This window comes from Stegostoma tigrinum, chromosome 10 (genome assembly GCF_030684315.1).
Source record: "Stegostoma tigrinum isolate sSteTig4 chromosome 10, sSteTig4.hap1, whole genome shotgun sequence".
Lineage (NCBI taxonomy): Eukaryota > Metazoa > Chordata > Chondrichthyes > Orectolobiformes > Stegostomatidae > Stegostoma > Stegostoma tigrinum.
In genome coordinates, this window is record NC_081363.1 from 68,677,430 (window position 1) to 68,698,101 (window position 20,672).

At 42.5% G+C, this 20,672-nt stretch overlaps 1 protein-coding gene across 3 annotated transcripts in view; it reads right to left on the reverse strand.

The window, feature by feature from the left end:
• Positions 1-20,672, reverse strand: part of fsip1 (fibrous sheath interacting protein 1) — a 353,871-nt gene that overhangs the window by 163,934 nt on the left and 169,265 nt on the right. For all 3 annotated transcript variants that reach the window (XM_059649220.1, XM_059649221.1, XM_048538342.2), the window contains one exon: positions 2,786-2,926. In XM_059649220.1, coding sequence (XP_059505203.1) covers positions 2,786-2,926 — 141 coding nt within the window. The remainder of the gene's footprint in view (positions 1-2,785; positions 2,927-20,672) is intronic.

Genomic DNA, 20,672 nt, shown 5'->3' on the forward strand with positions numbered 1-20,672 from the left:
AGCATAAAACAGATCAGACAGGATTTTCATTTTGCAATCCACCTGGATCAATCCAAGTTGTTTCCATTTTGATTGATACTCAACATGTATCAGGAATTGAGCAGTAAGTTACATTGAACAGTACATGAAGGGTGCAACATTTGAGCAACTAAAATGGGCACATCAACCTTCACATCTGACTGTCTGGAGGTAAATGCACAAATGTTCATAGTTTAGTCAAAGTTTTGGAAAAAATAATAAAGTCTGAGCCTAGAACTCTGGAATTGTTATTTTGGGCTAAATCTTACTTTTTTTGGCACAATGCCAGTTGCACTGAGGTTTCTGGAGGGTTTTATAATGCGAGGTTTAGCAAGTTTTCTCACTACCTTACCAAATCCACCTCATTAACTAACTAACCCAACTCTGCGGCAGGTCTCTCATCCAATGCTAAACCCAAATTACCACACATATTCCTGGAAAACATCACCACCATTGGGATATCTCAGAATTTATTGCCATTCTTGACACTGGTGCCATATTTAAAAGCCCATTGTGCGAATGGACAAACACTGTCAGTCCAGGGCTGCCCTGCATAGTTCCTGACTTTTGCTAGGTCATGCAAAATCAGAGAAATTTGGTGCCCTACTTTGCAGGCCTGTACCTGGAGGTCCTGCTGGACGGGTGGTCCCAAGACCAGCAGAGGAGGCCACCAAACAAGTCGAACGTGAGGTTGGCACCCAGCTCAATGCAGTCTCAGCCCTCTGACAGAATTCAGAGCAATGTAGGAAGAAAGTCAATGATTGACCCCATTCTGTCAGCATAAGGATACCTCACACACACACTCTCTGCTATTATATCCACCTCCCAGCAAGGATCTACCACTGTTGCCTGCAACATTGTCCTCCCCTCATCTTAACCCTAATATCACAAACCCTGTGTGCCCTCTGTGCTGCCTACTCACTCAGGACACCTCCCCACCTGCACCAAGTATTAATATCGCTGACATATACTTTCATCCCACTTGATAACTGTCTCTCTGTTATTCTAGCAGGTAAACTACTCACAATAGGGTAATAGGACATGTTGCTAGATATTCAGCTCCTCACCCTTTATGTCCAGTGGATCCTGACTCTGACTGCTCCAAGCAGCTGACTGACCTGGTCCAAGCCCTTACTGTGCCAGGATTCCCTGATCGAATGCTAACTCCCTTAATTTCACTAAGATTGCTGACAACCATGGCAAAACATTTAGCTTTGTATCTGTTCTAAATGTCAGAGTAATACAGCAGTTCTGTGATCCTGGCATCTGGGTGAGGACAGAAAGTGCAACAGAAAGAGAAGGAAAGTCAACAATGCTGGGGTTATCCAGATAGGCTCAGGATGAGTGAGTTCTATGACAGCATGCCGCCCTGACCAGTCCATGATCTGGGTGAAAGTTCCTGAGTACAAGATGTCCATATAGCAGCAGAGCAATGATAGATGCCAGTGCAGCGTGAGGGGCAGCACTGACGGACAGTAGTGCTGTAAGTGGATCAGAAGGCTCTTCGAGGCTGGAAAATGGTAGGTACCAACGTCCACAAATGTAAGGTGCATGTGGCTGGCGCCCATTGGTGCATGTCCTAACATGGAAGTCCTTTGGAGCAAAGGACATGCTAAAGTTGCCAGGTACTCACACTGATTTCATGTTGGCATTTCTCAAAGTCTAGTTTGTTTCTGCTTGTTTCGTAAGAAAGAAAACTGAATATTAACGAAGTGAGTTGTCATATTAATAAGGTGTTTAACAAACTGTAACCCACCTAACTTGACACTGCTTTGATGGGAACTCAACTCGCCACTTGGCAGGTGCATAAAAGATGCAACAAGTTTCCCCTGATGTTGAGACAGACCTCGCCAAACTTCTGGCCTGATTCTACCACAAATCCCGCTACAGCCCACATTATTCCAGCTTCTATAAGATTCCACCCATAATTTCCAAGTATAGCTCTTTATTATCTTGATGATCTTCATTAAAATATTTAATAGTGTTATTAATAGAGTGAAGGATTGGTGCTCAATTGGAGACGCTATCTTTCAGATAGATGTTAAAACGGGTGACTGTCATTTACACCTCCTTCCCCTACTCTCATTTGAATATTTTCATTAAAATACACATACACATACAGTACTCTGCAGTTCTTCGGTCTAGTCATTCACAGTGAAGGACCATCTAATTAGGTACACTTTCCACATCAAGCATGATGCTGAAGTTCTTATTCATTGCATTTTGAAAAACATGTTGAAAATACATTTAACTTCAGTATTGAAAGCTCATTGCGACAAGAGGTAACTATTTTGAATCAAAATTCACTTTAAAGGAGCTTAAATTCTTATATTAACTATAACGTATTCTTCCCCATCCACAGGCTTCTTGACAAGTTAGCAAAGATTATATAATGTATACAATCTATGTACACAATGCAAGTAAAATCAAAGTCTGTTTGGAATAGCAAGACCTTTGCAGACATCCAGGCTGATGCGTAAGAGTACTCCTTTACAAGATGAAGACAGTTGTTGAGAGATGGGAAAATGCACCATCAATAAAGCCTAATGCTTTACACAATGCTTTTCAATTTGATTTATGTTTCAATTTGACTTGGGTTAAATTCGGCACTAATGAAGGCAAGCTCAATTAAAAATAGGTTAATAATTTGATCTAGTCAGTCAGAAAATCAAAGGTTTCAGTCCCGACTCACCTTCTCTACTTCTTCCCTGTCACATTCCACTAAGCATTTTCAGTTACAAAGATTCCCACCTATATTATTACTTACAGAAGACTCACTGAAGGCTGTCTCCAAACTTTTCAGCTGCTGTTCTATTGCTTCCATCCTCAAGTGATGCTCCCGCTCATCTCGTAGTTGGACAAGGACCTCTTCACCTGGCCCAATCTCTGCCTGACTGCTTACAGTGCCCTGAAAAATGTAAGCATTAATGAAAGCATTTTATATTAGTTTAGAATATAATTCAAATGATAAAAGATTTTTAGGCCAATCTGCTCAAATTACATACTTTTTAAACTGTGATGTAGTGAAGCATATTAAATGGCACTAAAAAGCACTATTATTTATAGTACCACCACTTCAGTTTCAGTCAATACTGGATTTCTGGGCACTACGTTGTTTTGACAAAATGCAGTGATGCCAATTAAACACTGATCTTCAAATACTGCAGGTTCATGCAGCAACAATACTCTCATTTTTAATTGAGTTGTGTTTTAGATGCACCTGATTGGCTTTTATTCTATAAAAAAAAGCTGTTAAATGAACTACAAAGCGTAATAAATCAAAATCGACAGTAATTTCTGATGTATGCTGTTTTGTAACATTAAGCAGTTTAGCCAAAATATTACGAGTATTTTAATATATTATTACTTTAAAATATAAATATCAGGAATCATATTGTACCAGAAGTGACATTTTTAAATATACAAAACTTCTTCAATCCAGGGAAAACAACAAATTTGCTTTGCATTACAGAGCTAATGTACTTGAGGATTCTGCAAATTTTTAGCTTCTTCTGTGTTCTCAAGGAGAATCTTCAATGGAATATCTTAGATTACAAAACACATATAAATTGAACAAGCAACCATAAATTGATGATTAATACAAAGTACAAGATAAACATCCTAAGCAAATCTGATTTTGTGCCTGAGCTTGTACTGACAAGCAGGAACATTCTTATGATTTTATCTTCATCCTGTTGAAAATCAATCTCAGTCAATTTTACCTAGAAAATGGGGGAATTGCGATGACCCCAGGTTAAAACTTGGAATGTAAACATACATCTACAGTCTTGTCTCTACACATTCTGTGCGTGTGAAGTTTTGAAAACATTGTTGTTTTGTTTAGGTTTGCATGAAGTATCTAACTTTATACCGTGATGAAATGGTTCAATGATATATCCTTAGTACACGAACATGTAAACAACTGCTCATTAGAAAAGGAATTACATGATGAAAGGAACTAACATGGATAGAGTATTTTTCAAGAACACGGAGGTGCAATTTTAATACATTTTATTACTTCAAATATGTTTCAGATTGATTGATTTTTCCTGGTAAAGTGAACATCCATTACTTAGTCAAGAGTTTGGAATAAAATAGAAAACAACTTTACCTTAATTAACATTCATCTATAACCAAGAAGAATACTTTTGACTGTTGCTTTCAGATGGGTTGCTATAGGATTTATTAGCAATGCCTTGCTTCCACTGGGACAAAATTCTGTCACGAGTGACCAGACCAGAGAGCTAACATACATGCTTACATGAAAATATAAAACTCCACACTCAGCTGGGATTTCTTAAGTGCAATGAAAACACAAGAAAGACTGTCACTTTTCCCCAGCAACAAAAATAACCTCTAATTATATGGTGCCCCAGAAATGATAAATATACAAGGATACTATGTCAGGTGACTAAAAGCTTCAATTAGATAGGTGTTAAGGAGAGTTCAAAAGGAGAAAAGTAAGGTAGACCAGCGGAGAGGTGCAAAGGAGAGAATTTCAAGCTTTGGGCCAACGCAATTGAAAGCACAGCTGACAAATGATTCTGTGGTTAAAACTGGGGATGTTATATGAAGCAGAATTAGAGGATTGTAGATATTTTGAAGCGTTGTAGGTCTGGAGGAAATAACAGAGACAAGAAGAGGTGAGGGCCGGGGTGGAAAGATTTGCAAACAAGGATGAGAATTTTGAAGTTATGACATTGCTTGAACAGGAGCTGAAGTGGGTCAGAGAGCACAGTGACAACAGAATAAAAGTCAATGGCAGCAGTAATTGGGGTAATTTCAAAACGACAGTGGATTGAATGTGAGAGATCAGCCAGGGGTGCACTGAAATCATGAGTTTCAGAGTTCCAAAGGCATATATGATAACTTCAGCAGATTTCAGCTGGGACCTGGGTAAACTGGGTGATGTTACAAGAGTGAAAATAGGCAGCCTTAGTGCTGATGTGAACAAACTATCAAAAGTTCCATCTTTGAGTCAAATATGACATCAAGTGTGTGAACAGATTGGTTTAATATCAGGTTGTTAGTAAAGACTGATGCAATTCACTGTGCTTGACGTACCCAGAATTGCAATAAAGCAATAAATGTGACATTTTAAAATCAGACATTTAAACCAGACTTGGTTCATTCGAGATAATGGGAGCTGCAGATGCTGAAGAATCTGAGACAACAAAGTGTGGAGCTGGAGAACACAGCAGGCCAAGCAGCATCTTAGGAGCACAAAAGCTGACGTTTCAGGCCTAGACCCTTCAGAAAAGGGGGATGGAGAGAGGGTTCTGAAATAAATAGGGAGAGAGGGGGAGGCAGACCAAAGATGGATAGAGGAGAAGATAGGTGGAGAGGATAGGTCAGTCTGGGTAGGGCGGACAGGACAAGGGGGCAGGATGAGATTGGTAGGTAGGAAATGAAGGTGTGGCTTGAGGTGGGAGGAAGGGATAGGTGGGAGGAAGAACAGGTTAGGGAGGCGGGGATGAGCTGGGCTGGTTTCGGGATGCAGTCGTTTGGGGGGGGGGGGGGGGCGGGATTTTGAAGCTGGTGAAATCCACATTGATATCATTGGGCTGCAGCGTTCCCAAGCGGAATATGAGTTGCTGTTCCTGCAACCTTTGGGTGGTATCATTATGGTACTGCAGAAGGCCCAGGATGGACATGGCATCTAAGGAATAGGAGGGGGAGTTAAAATGGTTCGCGACTGGGAGGAGCAGTTGTTTCTTGCGAACCGAGCATAGGTGTTCTGCAAAGCGGTCCCCAAGCCTCTGCTTGGTTTGCCCAGTGCAGAGAAAGTCACAACGTGTACAGCAAATGCAGTACGCCACATTGACAGATGTGCAGGTGAACATCTTGAACAGGAGCTAAAGTGGGTCAGAGAGAGTGGTCTCTCCGGAAGGCAGACGAGGGTGGGGATGGAAAAATGTCTTTAGTGGTGGGGTCGGATTGTAGATGGTGGAAGTGTTGGAGGATGATGCACTGTATCCGGAGGTTGGTGGGGTGGTATGTGAGAACGAGGGGGATTCTCTTTTGGCGGTTATTGCGGGGATAGTGTGTGAGGGATGAGCTGCGGGAAATGAGGGAGACACGGTCAAGGGCGTTCTCGACCACTGCGAGGTGGAGGGCGGGGGTTGCGGTCCTTGAAGAACGAGGACATCTAGGATGTACAGGAGTGGAATGCCTCATCCTGGGAGCAGACACAGTGGAGGCAAAGGAAGTGGGAATAGGGGATGGAATTTTTGCAGGAAGGTGGGTGGGCGGAGGTGTCTTCTAGGTAGCTGTGTGTGTCGGCGCGTTTGAAATGGACATCGGTTTCTAGGTGGTTGCCTGGGATGGAGACTGAGAGGTCCAGGAAGGGGAGGGATGTGTTGGAGATGGTCCAGGTATACTTGAGGTTGGGGTGGAAGGTGTTGGTAAAGTGGATGAACTGTTCAAGCTCCTCTTGGGAGCACGAGGCGACGCCGATACAGTCAACAATGTAACAGAGGAAGAGGTGGGGTTTAGGGCCAGTGTGGACGCGGAAGATGGACTGTTCCATGTAACCTACAAAGAGGCAGGTATAGCTTGGGCCCATGTGGGTACCCATGGCCATCCCCTTAGTCTGTAGGAAGTGGGAGGAATCGAAAGAGAAGTTGTTGAGGGTGAGGACAAGTTCGGCTAGGCGGATGAGGGTGTTGGTGGAGGGGGACTGGTCAGGTCAGCGGGACAGGAAGCAGCAGAGGGCCTTTAGGCCATCTGCATGGGGAATGCAGGTGTATAGGGACTGGACGTCCATGGTAATCATTGTTATATGGGAATGTAGAAAAATGACAGACAAAGATCAGCTAGCCCATCTAGTACGCCCAAACTCAACTTGGCTGGGTCATTGTGAACAGAATCTTCTAAGACTCAACCCTAACTTCAATCCTGCAGCCATGTGAGTTATCCTTCAAGTTGTCACCCATGCAATGTAAACAAATCTCTTTAAGGGATCTCTCAACACTTTGGAGTAGGAATGAAACATGAAATTATGGCATCACTTAATTTTGCGCGGCTAGAAAGCAAAAAACTGCCTTTGACTGATTAAAAATCTCTAGTATTAGAAGAATTCAAATTACCTTTCCTTTCTTTCAGCAAATGCTTCATGTTGGCAGTGATTTTTTTTAAGCAATTCCTTCATGCTTAATTCCTTTAATATAATCTGAACTCCAACTTCAGCCGCATTTATATTCTCATCTTTTTTTTAATACAAGTTTGCTTATAGTTATGCTACATTAAAATGTAATAACTTCTACATAATTGTCTTTGGTTCAAATACAGAACATCATAACATGTGAATATTCCATTCTAGAAAATAATTATAATGGATACAAAACCTCCACATTGCAACTATTGCAATTGATTTTGCCAAACACATTATTCTCAGTCTGAACAATGATAAATTTATGCTGTGCAAAATCCAACTCTTTCAAGTTCACTACCTAATTGTGGCCCTGGACTGCTAAAAACTACTTGCAGAAACTGAAATGAAATGAGAGACTTCCAATGTTTTAGGTCACTTACTGATTTAATAAAAGTGCATATAACCACATCGCTCATGTGAAACTAACATGAATTTCCCTCTTCTCCATAACCTCCAGGCATGTTGGTTTCAATCCAAGAGTAAAAATTTAACACCTCTATTTCACTTTATCTGCAATTTAATTGTAATGAAACTGAAAATTGTTTTTTATTTCACTAACTAAAACCAATTTGACAAACACATCTTATTTTGAATCCTGCAAAGAAATCTTTCTTGTAAATATTCACTTAGGTTGAGACTCCAATAAATGCATTTTCAATCGTCATTAAACCAATCACACCAAGCAAACAGTCTCGTCTATGAGGGAAAGAAACAGCCTGTCTGAGAAAAGAAAACAGACAATTCTCACTGTAGTGTCAGATGGGATTACATTTCTACTGCATTTTTAGGTGATATAATAATATACTATGTTCCCAGTCTGCTTGTTTAATAAGCTTTCACATATGCAGTACAAAGTCAGACAAAGTACACCAAATAATAGAAATGAAAAAAGCTGGAACAAAACAATATGTTTTTAGATCATTCAATTGTGGGTAAATATGATTTAAATTCATTGTTATGTATGCAATCAACAAGGTTGGATCAATATTAGGGACATTAACTGAGCTTGATTCCAAATATGCACATAGGAAGTTGAATTGTTCATGAAATAGTTTAGTTTGGGTTTGCACTTACAGAAGGACACAGTAAAGGAGCAAGATTGAAGATATCTCTATATATTTGCATTTCAGCACTGTAGTTTAAATCATGTCGAGCAGCCTTAAAAAATAATAATGATAAACGTATTTATTTTAACAGATATATTTGAAGCTGTTAGTATATTTGCATTAACATTCTAGTATGATTTCCATACTACTAAATCTTGATATCATCATGAGTAGCCGAGTGTAATAAAATGCTGAAACTGAGGTTGTTAAGATCGTTAAAACACTTTAGAATGTTTACATTTTCATTGATGTGAATTCAGATTCTTCAATGTGTGAAGATCTGTATTGTTCCAATTCACCAGTGATCTCAGTATGCACATTTTGGCAAAGCTTTCTGAACAAAAGTACAAGAGGCATAATGAATTCCATATTAATTGCAGTTGTTTCCAAATCTTTTTTTCCCCCAGAAGAGACCCTGAAGGCAAGATTTCCGTTAAGTATGCTTAACTAGTGTTCAAATTAGAGCAAGTTTACAACTGGATGCAATTTACATTTCCTTTTAAATGCCTAAAAAGTGTCTTCTGCTAAATGCAGCCAATAGTCATCTTCATAAAGAAACTGAATGAAACAAAACAGGTCTCACAATTTTCTCACTGCATGCTTACATGAAGTCTCATGTTTCGGTGTCTTACTGAGAAATAAAGAGACGACTTTGTACAAAGCACCTTCATAAATAACAACTCTTCTGGCACTCACCATTTTCAGCAGATTTATTTATGGAGACGCATGTCATTTTTTTGAATGACAAATTAATTAAGTTGACATTTTTATAATTCAGATTCAAACACACCTTCAGCAAGGTATCCTTCAGAAACCATGGTCAATGATGATTTTTATCACTCTCACACCTGATGATAACTTGCAGAAGAACTTTCACAAAGAGGTTATTATTTTGTAAACAATAATAATTTGTTTTTGCACAAAGCTTGTAAATACATTAAAACATTAAAGAGGAAGGTGGACCGAGACAAGAATTGTGTTACCAAACAGTCACAACATAAAGTAACCAACTGTGAAGCTGGATGAACACAGCAGGCCAAGCAGCATCAACATAAAGTAAGTTGTTATTCCAAGATGTTACATTATGATCATTGTTTAAATCCAAGCAGGCTTCATTTTTATAGAGCGCTGCCAAATGTTCAAACTGGACAAGGTCAAAAATCACACAACACCAGCTGAAAGTCCAACAGGTTCATTTGAAGGCTCAAGCTTTCAGAGTCTCGTTCCTTCTTCAGGTGTCAGTGAGAGAGGTGGCATCAGACACAGGATTTTATGCAAAAAATCAAGGGTCATAGAACTGATGCGAATGTGCTAAACAAACCAAGAATACTGTTAAATCTTTAATCAATTAGGGAAGGATTAATATGCAAATCCCAGAATTTCTTTTAAGCTACTGTCCCGAGATAACCAAAGGTTTTATCAGTACACTAGAAGTGACATCTCAGTTGGTAATGCATTTTAGGTGTGAGGCCTTGTTTAGAATATGGCTGTGTATAACTTGGAGTTAGAGGCTGGTCTTATTTTCAAAGTAGGCATTTATAAAATGCCATATTGACTGTCTACAAATTGTGTGATTTTTGAAATAATAGAACATATCTAAAATTACAACTCTGCAAATGCAAATTGATACCATAGATTTATATGTCTGTGTGTTTGCGCATGTGGGGGAGGGGGAGTGTGAGGGGGGAGGGGGAGTGTGTGTGTGTGTGTGTGTGTGTGTGTGTGTGTGTGTGTGTGTGTGTGTGTGCGCGCGCGCGCGCGTGCGAGACAGCGAGAGTGTCTGTGTGAGTTTGTTTGTGTGAGAGTGAGTGTGTGTATGCATGTGTGCAAGTGTGAGAGTGTACAGTGTAGTGGGGTCACCTGTAGTGTGGCATGAACCCAAGATCCCACCTGAAGCCATCCTAATGTATACTCCGCAATCTACAATCCGACCCCACCACCCAAGATATTTTTCCATCCCCACCCCTGTCTGCTTTCCGGAGAGACCACTCTCTCCGTGACTCCCTTGTTCGCTCCACACTGCCCTCCAACCCCACCACACCCGGCACCTTCCCCTGCAACCGCAGGAAATGCTACACTTGCCCCCACACCTCCCCCCTCACCCCTATCCCAGGCCCCAAGATGACATTCCACATTAAGCAGAGGTTCACCTGCACATCTGCCAATGTGGTATACTGCATCCACTGTACCCGGTGTGGCTTCCTCTACATTGGGGAAACCAAGCACAGGCTTGGAGACCGCTTTGCAGAACACCTCCTCTCAGTTCGCAACAAACTACTGCACCTCCCAGTCGCAAACCATTTCCACTCCCCCTCCCATTCTTTAGATGACATGTCCATCATGGGCCCCCTGCAGTGCCACAATGATGCCACCCGAAGGTTGCAGGAACAGCAACTCATGTTCCGCCTGGGAACCCTGCAGCCTAATCGTATCAATGTGGACTTCACCAGTTTCAAAATCTCCCCTTCCCCAACTGCATCCCTAAACCAGCCCAGTTCGTCCCCTCCCCCCACTGCACCACACAACCAGTCCAGCTCCTCCACTCCACCCACTGCATCCCAAAACCAGTCCAACCTGTCTCTGCCTCCCTAACCTGTTCTTCCTCTCACCCATCCCTTCCTCCCACCCCAAGCCGCACCTCCATCTACCTACTAACCTCATCCCACCTCCTTGACCTGTCCGTCTTCCCTGGACTGACCTATCTCCTCCTTACCTCCCCACCTATACTCTCTCCACCTATCTTCTTTTCTCTCCATCTTCGGTCCGCCTCCCCCTCTCTCCATATTTATTCCAGAACCCTCACCCCATCCCCCTCTCTGATGAAGGGTCTAGGCTCGAAACGTCAGCTTTTGTGCTCCTGAGATGCTGCTTGGCCTGCTGTGTTCATCCAGCCTCACATTTTGTTGTCTAATGTATACTAAACTTGGCTATCAACCTCTACTCAGCAACTGTGCATGGTGTATCCTGAAGTCTGTCTTGGAGGACGTTTACCCAAAGATCCAAGGATGAATGTCCTGATTGCTGAACTGTTCCCCCACTGGGATGGAACATCCCTATTTGGTGTCCATTCATCCACTGGCGTAGCATCTGCACGGTCTCACCGACATACCATGCCCCAGGGCATCTTTGCCTGCAGCATGTGAGATAGACAATGTATCCATGTTGATGATCTGGCATGTCTTGCAGTGGTTACCATGACAGTGTTGTATTGTGTTATGGTCTATGTTGTCCTGAAGGATGGGCAGTTTGCTGTGACCAATGGTCTGTTTAAAGTTTGGTGGTTGTTTCAAGGTATAGGGAAGATGGAGGTATAGGGAAGATCTTGGCAATATACTTGTCATCATTAACAATGTGCTGAAGGCTGCAAGGAACATGGTATAGTTTCTGAATGATGAAGGGTACCCTATCAGTCATATCCCAGTTCTGTCTTCTGAGGAGGTCATTACAGTTTTTTGCTGTGACATGTCAGAACTGGTGATCAATGAGTCGACCATCATATCCTGTTCCTATGAGGGCATCCTTCAACACCTTCAGGTATCCATCGCACTCCTCTTCATCTGAAGAGATCCTCTGTATGCATAGGGCTTATTCATAGGGGATGGCATTTTTTAATATGTTTAGGGTAGAAACTGGAGAAGTGCAGCATTGTACCTGGAATTAAGAATCCTACGACGACCGTGAATCCATTGTCAATTGTCAGAAAAACCCATCTGGTGTCTTTTAGGGAAGGAAACTGCCATCCTTACCTGAAATAACAGGAACAGCAGATGCTGGAGAATCTGAGAAAACAAAGTATGGGGCTGGACGAATACAGCAGGCCAAGCAGCAACTTAGGAGCACAAAAGCTGACGTTTCGGGCCTAGACCCTTCATCAGAAAAGGGGGATGGGGAGAGGGTTCTGAAATAAATAGGGAGGGTGGGGGTGGACCGAGGATGAATAGAGGAGAAGATAGGTGGAGACGGGAGTATGCATGAGGAGGTGGGGAGGGGATAGGTCAGTCCGGGGAGGACGGACAGGTCAAGGGGCAGGATGAGATTGGTAGGTAGGAAATGAAGGTGTGGCTTGAGGTGGGAGGAGGGGATAGGTGAGAGGAAGAACAGGTTAGGCAGGCAGGGACGAGCTGGTCTGGTTTTGGGATACAGTAGGGGGAGGGGAGATTTGGAAGCTGGTGAAATCCACATTGATACCATTGGGCTGCAGGGTTCCCAAGCGGAATATGAGTTGCTGTTCCTGCAACCTACGGGTGGCATCATTATGGGACTGCAGGAAGCCCAGGATGGACATGTCATCTAAGGAATGGGAGGGGGAGTTGAAATAGTTCGCGACTGGGAGGTGCAGTTGTTTATTGCGAAACGAGCAGAGGTGTTCTGCAAAGCGGTCCGCAAGCGTCCGCTTGGTTTCCCCAATGTAGAGGAGGCCACACCGTGTACAACGGATGCAGTATACCACATTGGCAGATGTGCAGGTGAACATCTGCTTGATGTGGAAAGTCATCTTGGTTGTGCTACACCTGCCCCCACACCTCCTCCCTCACCCCCATCCCAGGCCCCAAGATGACTTTATCACTCTCTCACACACACACACCGCACACACTCTCTCTCTCACACACACACACACCGCATGCACTCTCTCTCTCTCTCACACACACACACACACACACACACACACACACACACACACACACTGCATGCACTCTCTCACACACATGACACACACAAGCACTCTCTCTCACACACACTACACACACAAGCACCCCGCATGCACTCTCTCATACGTACACACACACACCTTCTCACACACACACACTCTCTCACACACACGCTGCACGCAACCTCACCTGACATAAACACACACACACACCCTCACCCTGACACACACACACACTGCACACACGATCTCACACACACGCACCCTCTCACACATACACACCGCATGCACCCTCTCACACACAAACATCGTATGCACCCTCAACCTGACACACACCCCCCTCTCACACACACACACACAGCATGCACGATCTCACACACATACACCACATGCACCCTCTCATACACACACACACAGCAAGCATTCTCTCATACACACACACACACACACACACACACACAGCACACACACTCTCCATCTCACACACACACAGCACACACACTCTCCATCTCACACACACACACACACACTCTCCATCTCACACACACACACACACACTCTATCTCACACACGCACACACACCACACACACACTCTCTCTCACACACACACACCACATGCACACACCACACACACACTCTATCTCACACACGCGCACACACACACACTCCCTCTCTCACACACACACCACACGCATGATCTCACACACACACCGCGCGCACACACTCGCGCACACACGCACGCACCCTATCACACTTGCGCGCACACGCACCCTATCTCACACGCGTGCGCTCGCACCTTATCTCACGTGCGCACACACACTCTATCTCACAAGCGCACGCGCACACACTATTTCACACACACGCGCGCGCACACACACCACGCACACGCGCGCACACATACACACTCTATTACACACACACGCACAAATACACTCTCTCCCTCACACACACACACTCTCACACACACATTCTCTAACTCATACATGCACACATACATCACACAAACTTTCTGTCAGATACACAGCACATACACACTCTCTCTCTCCCACTCACACACACACTCACACTCATACTCTCTCATACACAGCTCTGGTGACTTTTCCTGCATAAGTGTCTGTTGCTCACCTCATTAATTATGAATCCCACCCCTGTACTGCTGCTGTCACAGAATTCTTTACACAGCAGAGGCAGAACAGCTCACCAGTGGTTGGAACACGTGGCTCTGATGGTGCAGGCATCATATTTAAACCGAAGCTACACACAGTTTCAAACACTGTCAGCCTGGTTTGAAGTAGCCCACCTGTTACAATGTGATGACCACGTCCAGAGGAGCACACAGCAATGTTCCTGCAAAGGATAATGCCAATGTATTCTCTCTGTCACTTCACATTCACTCTAGCTCTGCTACTACATCCACCTCCCACGAAAGGTCATGGTCTACAACTCTCAATACTTGACACAGCATCTTCCATCAATGGCTCATACCCACACCATTCCATAAACTACTAAACCTTCCTGATCACCATGCTTCCTACTCACTGACTGGGGCATGTCACCACCATTCCTGTTTTAGGATGGACCACTCCCCGATTGACCATAGTCCCTCTTGTCAGAACTGAGAACTACTCCTTATTAGAGTTTCCAACATGGCCACTTGGTTGAAGCACACACAATGTATTTGCTGATTAAGTTCCAGCCAAATATTGTAGGTGTGACATTGACGCAGCATGGAACCATCAAGCAACATTTCCTGCCTCTTGACTGTTAAGTGATGCCAAGCATGGCCAGCTGCTTGGCTTTCAATCTGCACACAAATACAAGGTACACATGGTGACTGTGTCCAAATAAACGCAAATTGAGTGAGCACAGAGAATGAAAGGCAGAAACCCTTAGATGCACCGTGTTCCAGTGCATAATTTTACAATAAAGGGCTGTCCATTTAAGACAGACACGAGAAGGAATTTGTTCTCTTATTGGTAGTGAGTCTATGGAATTCTTTATCACTGAAGGCTGTTCAAGCTGTGTTGTTAAGTGTACTTAAGGCTGTGATAAATTTTTAATCATTGAGGGAAGCTGTGATCATTGGGAAAAGACAGTAAAGTGGAATTGATGATTATCAGATCAGCCATGATGTCAGTGAATGGTAGAATAGACTCAATGAGTGGAAGCTATAAATTAAATTAGATTTCCTACAGTGTGGCAACAGGCCCTTCGGCCCAAAAAGTCAACACTGCTCCTTAAGTGGCCCACCCAAACCCTTTCCCCTATAACCCACACACCCCTGAACACTATAGGCAATTTAGCATGGCCAATCCACCTAGCCTGCACATCTTTGGACTGTGGGAGGAAACCCACGCAGACATGGGGAGAATGTGCAAACTCTACACAGACAGTCACCTGAGGCTGGAACTGAACCTGGGTCCCTGGCACTGTGAGGTGGCGGTGCTAACCACTGAGCCACCGGGGGAACAGAAAATATGTGCTTTATCCAAGCTGACATACCAACACAGTACTAAGAGTACTGAATGTTCAGACATGCTAGCTTCAGATGGCACAGTAAACTGAGGTTCCTGTCTGTTTTGTGGCATGCATCATCTAAGATACAATTCTTCCCAGTTTCCGAGTCAAATGATAGCAGCTCATTAACTGATAATTCGCCTCACCTATATGCAGGGACAATGATGATGCAAAATGAATTTGTCTATATAAATATTGCACTTCTCAAATAATTAATTATAAGAATAGCTTTGAGATTGATTGATGTGACACTAAATATCTGAGTGTTCTTATTATGCCTTGCACACGATGTATGGCTTTATTCGCATTTCATTGGTCCACTGCAACTTTTCAAAAATTTGTCATTGCAAATGCCATCGTCTGTAAGCCATAAGGGAGTATGTGATGTATGCAGACTTCTCCTCACAAAACAAAGGCTAAAATTCTTAGCATTTTTCCACTCAATTATTAGGTCTCAAGAGATCTCCATGAACCCACAGCACAGGGATTATGCTGCTTTGGGAATGAGAAACTAGTTACAATGCATAGTGCAGCTGTTTTCTGGTCCACGCACAAACTGAACGCTGAATTTTTGCAAGAGTAAAATATAAGACTGAGCCATGGCTTATGTACACATGGTTAAATTCCTTTGCTGTTATGCTGTTGACTCCGTGTGGTTTACTGTAAAGTGTGAACATTGCTTTCATGAAGAAGCTTTATATATCTAAATTAGGGGGCCTGCCTACAAAGATATTCATGAGGCCACTCTTGATCTAACCAGGTTTGGCAGATTTCTCATTGCCAGTGAACACTGCTGAGCATAAGGAAATACTTTCAAATAATCACTTAGTAAACAACTGTTTTGGGAATAATTGATCCAGCTCTTACGGAATGAAAAACCTGCCTGAAGGGTGGTGCTGTCTAGTGCTATTAATATACTAGAGGGAGTGAGCCTTTAACTTAGTGGTATAGTTTCATTTTCTGTGCCAAAGCTCTGGCTCTGAATCCTGAATGACATCCCATGGGATATTCAAGTCTAGAGGGTGTGGGTGACTCCCTTCTCATCAAATATGTTGTGGAAATCCATATATCTCTCCTGTCATATGGGACAAACAACCTATTGTTTCCTCCCAGTCCCATATTAAAAGCCTGTGGGCTATTGTTGGCCACCAATACAATCAGTATCATTGCAATAGCTATTTTCCCCTCACATCTCTGACCAAAGCCTCAGCCACATCCTATCGTACCAATCCTAACTACCTCCACCAGCTTGACATGATTATCACTTTCCTCAGTCCACCTTAGCCATAAACCTGGTCACTACTGGTTTTCCATCTTTTATTCTTCTTCACTAATGAGCTGCTTGGGGTCACCTATTAACTCTCTAAGAGTGTTTTGAGTACATGTCACTAAATCCAAGCCTGAATCATTCTCGTATACCAAGAACAGTATCCATTGCCAGCCACTAATCTTCACTAAGCCCAGTCTCCTGCCTGACTGTCTCCTACCCTGCATCTAACTTTCCATCCATGCTGCTAAATTTATTCTGAAACAATTTATCTGTAATTTTCCAACTGATATCTTGAGAATTATTTCACCAAATACGTTCTGAAAAAGTCATGTATATTTCTTTTGTCAAACAGTAAGTCATTTCTGCAAATAAAAATTCCTAGATTTATTTAATCTGATTTGTTTTTAACCAATTTGAGCTGAATGATGTTGATTGGATCATTCATTTCCTAATACTCAATAATCTTTATCTTTCGTTTTATTGAACCACTGGTTGCGCAAATTATACACATCATATTATGAAACCACATTCCGGGAAGAATTCCTTGCAAACTTCCAAAAATAAACGAAAGTTGATTATCTCTAAAGTGAACTGAAAAACATTTTTTTTCAACAAATGTTATCAACTGAGTGAGTTGGAAATAAGAACTGACATTGACAAAAAAAGTTAATTCACACTTTATTCAAGATGCTATCTTGAAACATTACGTTTATTAATAGAATCTCAAATAAATCCATAGAAGACACGATAAGCGAATAGCTTACCCTTGCATAACGTCAGGATGTCTTAAAGTGCTTTAATTGATAAATGTTATATGTAGGAAGTGCAGCAGCCAATTTGTATACAACAAATTCTCATAAACAGTAATGTAGTACTGACCAGATATTTTCTTGAAGTAATGCTATTTGAGGAATAAATATTCTCCAGAACACTACAAGTCATTCTTAATCACTGCACTTGAGTTTCAGACGACATGATATGCTTAAATCAACCAAGATTTGAACGCATAAGATTTTGACTCAGAGCCAAAAGTGTTACCCTAATAAGCCAAGACTGAAATTAAAAACCAAACAAAGAGCTTTCTAAAGAGTGCAATAAAAAATTGTCCAAAGAAGAATACATTGCTGCCTGATCTGGTCCCACTACAGGAATAACAGGAACAAAAGAAAGCCATTCAGATCATCAGGTCCACATTAAAAATGTGCAAAAAATGATCTTTCATCCCCCATGCTTCTTTGCCTGACTAAAAACCCCTGCCATATGACAATCTTCTCCAAAGACAGTGAGCCAGAACTTGCTGTCAAAGTAATGGTGAGGCTAATGGCTCTTTTTATTGTTTATGCGTAAACTATACAGCAATTTCAGAAGAGGAATAGATATGCTGTAAAATGTGAATGTCCAAATGTGTTTGTTTCTACTGCACCTCTGTATCTGGTTCATCCCTAAAATATACTGAATGGCATGCATTCGCAGAATTTGTGTGGTTATAACAAACTAAACTCACCGAACTTTAAGTTGGAGGGAAGGTCTTACGAGGAAAGGCTGAAGGACTTGAGACTGTTTTCATTAGAGAGAAGAAGGTTGAGAGGTGACTTATTTGAAACATATAAAATAATCAGAGGGTTAGATAGGGTGGATAGGGACAGCCTTTTTCCTAGGATGGTGACGGCGAGCACGAGGGGGCATAGCTTTAAATTGAGGGGCGAAAGATATAGGACAGATGTCAGAAGTGGTTTCTTTACTCAGAGAGTAGTAAGGGAATGGAACGCTTTTCCTGCAATGGTAGTAGATTCGCCAACTTTAGGTACATTTAAGTCATCATTGGATAAGCATATGGACGTACATGGAATAGTGTAGGTTAGATGGGCTTGAGATCGGTATGACAGGTCGGCACAACATCGAGGGCCGAAGGGCCTGTACCGTGCTGTAATGTTTTATGTTCTATGTCTGAAAAATGTTTCACGAAGCAATACATCTTGTAGGTAGAACACTGTCCTATAAAATACTAAAACATTTCACGTCAACTTAGTGTCTACACAGATTTGGAACATTGAAGGGTTACCAACAAAGGCTCAAAAGGAGATTCCTCTCAACTTACTATCAACAGCACCCTGACTAATCTACAATTAATCTCCAGGCTGCACGTAACTTGATCTGCAGAACTAATTGCAGCCTAATCCTCAATCTGAAAGGACACAGAACCCAGGGCTCTGGTGGGACCAAGTGCCTGACTGACAATGGCAAAGTAATTTCAGAGATGGTCGCTATATCAGAGAGTTGGATATCTTGGAGAAATCAATTTTTAAAATAGAGAATTGTTTTGAAACTATATGCTAAATCAGAAGCTGAACCAATAAATACAACTGGAATTATAACTGATGATGTTGTAGTTTGCCAAACGGTAAAAGAAGCAACAGATACTTTGAGATAGTAAGAACTGCTGATGCTGGAGTTGGAGATAACACAGCAGGCCAGGCAGCATCAGAGGAACAGGAAATCTGATGATCCAGGTCGGGACCCTTCTTCAGAAATGGGGGAGGGGGATGGGAACTCTGAAATAAATAGAGTGGAGGGGTGGGGCTGGGGAAAGTAGGTGGGATGATGATAGGTGAGTGCAGATAGGCGGTGGTGGGGATTGGTCAGTGAGGTAGGAGGAGTGGATAGGTGGGCGAGAAGATGGACAGGATGTGTCAGGTCAAGGAGGCGGAGATGAGAGGGAGGGTTGGTCATGGGATGAGGCCAGGGGTAGAGAGATTATGAAACTAGTAAAGTCCACATACTTTGATCAAGTTCTGCAAGCCTTTGAAAATTACCTTAACCCCAGGCCTAATAAGATCATTGAAAGAGCAAGATTTCATGGATTAGTCCTCTGAAGATGCTTGGAAAAATGTGATTTTGGAGCTTTAAAGCCAGATGTATCTTAAAGTTGGCGAGATATCCATTGACATGTTTTTCCTTTCTTCTTTGTAGGCATTGTGAGCAAAGTCAAATTTGTTTCCCATCTATAATTACCCTTGAACTGAATGGTTTGCTACATTTTTTCAAAAAGCAGGAAAATGTCACCTGCATTGCTATGGGTCTGGAGTTACATATAGGACACATGAGCGAAGGATGTCAGGTTTCCTACGGAGGTGGGCCCAGTGCTGATTCATGGCTACTATAGTAGAGGCAAGATAGGTTCTCTGCACAGTCTGCTTCCATGGAGGTGGTGGCAGAGACAGAGACAAGTTTGGGTCCAGTATGAGACCCAGTGGCAGCTGCATTGGCAAGGTGTCTTCTTCCAGTGGCATGGCAAGGGCACTCATGGCTGGCCACTCTAGGCCCATGGGCTCAGCACTTAACAAGAAGGACTATAAAGTTGAACTTGATTTCTTTATTTTCCTGCCTTTATATTCTATGTTTTGGTTTAATTTTGTGCCTTCAAAGATGGCGCCAGCATGTGGCAATACTGTACAACACTTTTCACTAAATTTTGTAATAAAATACATATGACAATAAATGAATTAAGTCAATCAAATCAAAGCAAAAGTGTAATGACCAGAACTGCAGACAGTACTCCAGCTATTCCCGAACAAACTTCTATACAGCTCCGACATGACCTCCCTGCTCTTATAATCTGTGATATGACTAATAAAGGCAAGTGTCTTTCATACATTCTTAACTAAGCTAGGACCTGTGCTGCCACGGTCGGGATTTGTGGACAAGCATCCAAGCATCTGTTCTTCTGAGCTTCCTAGTGTCCAGCCTTCATTGAGTACTCCTTTGTCTTGTTACTTCTACCTTACACATATCAGGGTTAAATTCACCTGCCACGGATTTGCCAATTTGCCCAATTTATCTACAGCCTGCTGTAACCCAAGACCAATTTCCTCAACATCAACCACACAGCCAATCTTTGTGGCATTTGCAAACTTATCATTTCTCCCAAATTCCCAGCACTGATCCCTGTGGTGCACCAC